Source organism: Branchiostoma floridae, chromosome 7, assembly GCF_000003815.2.
Source record: "Branchiostoma floridae strain S238N-H82 chromosome 7, Bfl_VNyyK, whole genome shotgun sequence".
In the NCBI taxonomy this organism is placed as follows: domain Eukaryota; kingdom Metazoa; phylum Chordata; class Leptocardii; order Amphioxiformes; family Branchiostomatidae; genus Branchiostoma; species Branchiostoma floridae.
This window is the reverse complement of record NC_049985.1, coordinates 23,957,360-23,962,269: the sequence shown is the minus strand read 5'-3', so window position 1 is coordinate 23,962,269 and position 4,910 is coordinate 23,957,360. Positions and strand designations below refer to the sequence as shown.

The 4,910-nt window shown below is 41.9% G+C and overlaps 1 protein-coding gene and 1 long non-coding RNA gene across 2 annotated transcripts in view; one reads left to right on the top strand and one right to left on the bottom strand.

Moving 5' to 3' along the window:
* Nucleotides 1–1,296: 1,296 nt before the first annotated feature.
* LOC118419864 lies at nt 1,297–2,531 on the bottom strand. The gene is made up of 2 exons (XR_004831665.1): nt 2,050–2,531; nt 1,297–1,602 (listed from the first exon to the last, which is right to left on the bottom strand). It is a non-coding gene; the product is annotated as an uncharacterized LOC118419864 (long non-coding RNA).
* A 954-nt stretch (nt 2,532–3,485) lies between these two features.
* The window catches only part of LOC118420194 (clathrin heavy chain linker domain-containing protein 1-like), a 9,690-nt gene continuing 8,265 nt past the window's right edge, over nt 3,486–4,910 (top strand). Inside the window, exon 1 of the mRNA XM_035826907.1 lies at nt 3,486–3,529. Within this exon, the coding sequence (XP_035682800.1) occupies nt 3,486–3,529 (44 nt within the window). The remainder of the gene's footprint in view (nt 3,530–4,910) is intronic.

Sequence of the window (4,910 nt, the reverse complement as noted above, 5' to 3'; positions counted from 1 at the left end):
TACATCAAGCTGGTAGATATATGTGGAGAAGGAGACCTCAGCCAACCGTTCACACTTACGCCACATCTTCAGAAAAGACGCTGGAGCCGCATGTTCCCCGTTTAGGAACTTTATTCGAACCGACACACAACAGACATGTTTCGCCGTGTGGCTTCCTCAGTGTTATGGGCTCATACATCAAGCTGGTGTTTCTGTCACAGTTTCATTATGTATGTGGGAACACTTCTTGCACTTGACTTTGCTATCCTCTCCTTTGTGTCTGTTGGTGCCACCTTTGTAGCCAGTTGACTATTGTGTTCTCTGACAGGCCAGACTTCGTGGAATTAGTCGAGTTCGAGCACCCGACCAATACTGAATTTAGCACTGTCAAATTGACACCTTCTATCAAGGCACAACCTCACCGGTCTGCACAACAGTTGGTGTTTCATCTTCCTCCAGTAGAATACAATAATTAGTATTTCCTTTGTGTAATTTCATGTTCTGCCACCCAGAGTAAAAGGAAGATCCTTTTTGTTTGTTGATTAGGAAAAAAAGCCACACCTGATTACATATATTCTTGTAAAACCAACATCAATGCACAATTCACAACATAGTGTAACGTTAGTACTTGTAGATTTGCCCCTGAAGATCTGTACTATTATATACTATGGAAAAGATCAACTGTACACTTTTCACAGATAACTAGAAAGGCCGACATTTGCTTCAGAGCAAATACAGCATATTTCAGCCATACCCGTTCCCATGCAAAATTGAACTGTTCAAAATCACCCGTGCAGAAATCGAACATTCTAACAGAAACTTGTCGAAATGAACGACAAGAAAGGCCGACATTTACTTATGAGCAAATGCACCATTTTCACTCCGCCCCTCTGCCGATGCAACAATGCTCTTCCACAATCACACATAGAATAACATGGAATTTGGTATAAGGGTGCCCTCGACATATACACGGTAGAACGAAACATTTTTGGCATACATCACTTCAAGAGGATTAATTTTTGGCCATTTTTAGTATCATTTTTGGCCCCTCTGTATTGCCATGGTATTGGAACAAAATTTTGTATGGAAATGCCTGAGTGTGATACATTTTGTATATACCTCCAGGGCCTTTGCAATTTTGGTATACATGTCTTGACAATGATGAAGTCTCTGGTCTTCTTGTATTAAAAAAAGAAATGGTGATGGCATGTTGGATAGCAAGTGGGATGAAGTTCAGAATGATTATCTCTTCTCTCTCTCTTACAAACACACACACATACACACACACAGACAGCAAACAGTAAGAAAGAAAAAATCTTTCAATTTTTACAGTTTTACTTTCACAAAATTGCAATTTTACACTTGTCTGCTCTCACAATCTGATTGACTTAATGTAAATACAATGTAATTTGAGCTTAAGTTTTTACATTGTTTAAAGTTAATCTGGGAAAATAGCAAACTACATAATAGATCTTATTTGCAGAAAAATTACAATTCCGTCAAAATATATAAATCTTTTCAGAATTGGTTGCGATCAATATCTACGTGTCCTTTTCTGGCTGGTTGGAATCAAGTCAGTCTGCTTCTTCCACATACAGTCATAGACCAAGCTCTGCTTCTCTTCTGTAGAGGGGTATGGAGGACAGAAACAGGGAAGTTAGAATTGCAAATTTCAATGCAAAGCAGAAACATCAAACTATAGGCAGATTTGGAAACAGTACACATTTCCACAACTATTTACAATCTGCCATCAATCTGTTGCTGCCTGGGACAAAATCTGTGTGCCTCCTCCAAATACAGCTTCTCATGGACCAATTGTTTTCTTCTCTAGAGGTCTCATCTTAACAATGCAAACAGGAGAGTGAGATTTGGCATTTCAAGGCAGACATCAATCAAATATTTGATGAAATAATTATACCATTGATTTGGAAAGTATACATATTGTTGCCAGAAGATAACAATGTGTTTGTGTTACACATAAACCTTCTCTTCGATCCCAATTCTGCACTTGTCTCTACAGTCTACACCTACTTGTACATGGAAGTCTAGCGACAAGAAAACAGGCCCTACCTGCTGTGTGTCATGAGCACAATGTTCTCACTGCTGAAAAAAAACAACAGAGACATGTCAATCTTTGTTTTACACATTTGTGGACACTTCAAAATGTTAATGCACAATGCTTTTGAATGATAAAGGAATATTGCAACAGAGGTATAATAAATACATATACACAACTTGTACTTGCAAATGAAAAGGTACAACTGACAGGATCAAAAAGGATTGACATGAATGAAATTTAAGCAATCATATAGAAGTCAAACGAGTGACATTTGGTATAACATCTACACAAATTCTAAAAACAAGTCCAAAGGATGAATTAATATTAACAAAAATGATTCATAAATCCACATGGCTCCCAATCACTGAGCCTCCACCAGGCTCCCTCTTGTCCTTTGGCAAGAGCCGGAGCGGGAACCTTTGTCATTCCCCATCCCCCTTGCCACCACTGAATGTGCCGTGTGGCAAGGGCCGGAAGCTGGCAACAAATATTTCATTCACAGGCATCCACCAGGCTCCCTCTTACCAGTTTTGGCAAGAGCCAGAGCGGGAACCTTTGTCATTCCCCATCCCCCTTGCCACCACTGAATATGCTGTGTGGCAAGGGCCGGAAGCTGGCGCCAAGTACTTCATTCACAGGCATCCACCAGGCTCCCTCTTACCAATTTTGGCAAGAGCCAGAGCGGGAACCTTTGTCATTCCCCATCCCCCTTGCCACCACTGAATGTGCTGTGTGGCAAGGGCCGGAAGCTGGCGCCAAGTACTTCATTCACAGGCATCCACCAGGCTCCCTCTTACCAGTTTTGGCAAGAGCCAGAGCGGGAACCTTTGTCATTCCCCTTCCCCCTTGCCACCACTGAATGTGCTGTGTGGCAAGGGCGGAAGCTGGCGCCAAGTACTTCATTCACAGGCATCCACCAGGCTCCCTCTTACCAGTTTTGGCAAGAGCCAGAGCGGGAACCTTTGTCATTCCCCATCCCCCTTGCCACCACTGAATGTGCCGTGTGGCAAGGGCGGAAGCTGGCGCCAAGTATTTCTCAATTATGGAGCACCATAGACTCCCATTTCTCATCCACTCATCTCGACAAGTCCTGAGCTGGTACAGTACACACACACTCCATTCCTTTGATTCTGATTTCTGTTTTATCTCATCATTACACAACGTACGGTACACAGCATCATGGTGACTATAGAAATTGTCAACCTTCCACTTAGGTCAACAAGGCCTGAGCTGGTACAATACACATACTCCCTTCCTTTGACTCTGATTTCTGTTTTATCTCATCATTACACAACGTACAGTACACAGCATCATGGTGACTATAGAAATTGTCAACCTTCCACTCAGCTCGACAAGGCCTGAGCTGGTACAATACACTCACACACCATTCCTTTGACTCTGATTTCTGTTTTATCTCATCATTACACAACGTACAGTACACAGCATCATGGTGACTATAGAGATTGTCAACCTTCCACTCAGCTCGACAAGGCCCGAGCTGGTACAATACACACACTCCCTTCCTTTGACTCTGATTTCTGTTTTATCTCATCATTACACAACGTACAGTACACAGCATCATGGTGACTATAGAGATTGTCAACCTTCCACTCAGCTCGACAAGGCCCGAGCTGGTACAATACACACACTCCCTTCTTTTGACTCTGATTTCTCTTTTATCTCTCATTACACAACGTACAGTATACAGCATCATGGTAGCTATAGAATGTCTGTATTACACCATGATTAACAACAGCTGACAGTTGTGAAATGTACACATGGTCAATGAGAGTACATCTTTCAGTTGTAGGAGACTCTATCAACTGTTTGAAGCCATTTTGCATCAAGAAAGAAAGGATCATTTTGTTTTCACTTGACATCAAATTTTCATTAAAGTCACCAAGAATCACTGTGTTACTTCTTTCCACTGCAGACAAGTGCCCCAAGAGTTTCTCCAAACTGGATATGAATGAGTCTTTGCGAACATTTGGGGGTCTATAAATGGCTACAATTAGATGTTTCACAGGCATGCAGTCAGCAGAAACTTGCGTAACCACACATTCTAGACTGATATCATTTGGGATGGGAATTTCAGAACACTTGTATATGTCACGTACATATATTGCCACGCCTCCACGACTGGAATTCCTTGTCGCATTAGAAGCTTCCTCGCAAGCATGCCCACTTGATCTGTCTTTACGAAACATGTTGAAACTCTCCAACTGAAACTGGGAGGACTGCACATTTTCTGACAGCCATGTCTCAGTCAGGCATATGATATCAGCTTCAACCAAACAAGTTGACTTCAGACTTTCAAAGTTCTTTTTAGTAAGTCCTTCAGTATTGTGATGGACAATGTTCAACACTTCACCGACAGATCTGTCACCAACATTTGTAAATGGGTTGGATACAGATTCGAAATGCTTCATCTTATTAACTGCCTCCTGCACTGCCTCATCACAGTAGATGGACTCCTGTTTATAGTGTGTAATGTGAAGACCGCCTATGGAACATACCCTACTCAAGGCCACATACGCCATACCTGATGCAAAAATATTTTTCATGGAGACAACTACTTCAGGAACTGTCATGCCCTGTACTTTGTGTACTGTGCAGGCCCAAGCTAGCTTGATAGGAATTTGGTAGCGTTTGACTTTACTTAATTTCTTCAAGTTGTCCTCAATCTGACGAATCGGAACTGAATTCTCTGGTAGACTACTAGGAACTGCACTTTTTTCTCTTTCAAGCACACCTGCCTTTGGATTATCAAACTTCACAAAGACAGTTGCACCATCACTTGCATCTTGCTGGCCACCTGTTACACCTGTCACTGTTCCAAATGCACCGTTAACTAGACCATCCTCAACATGAC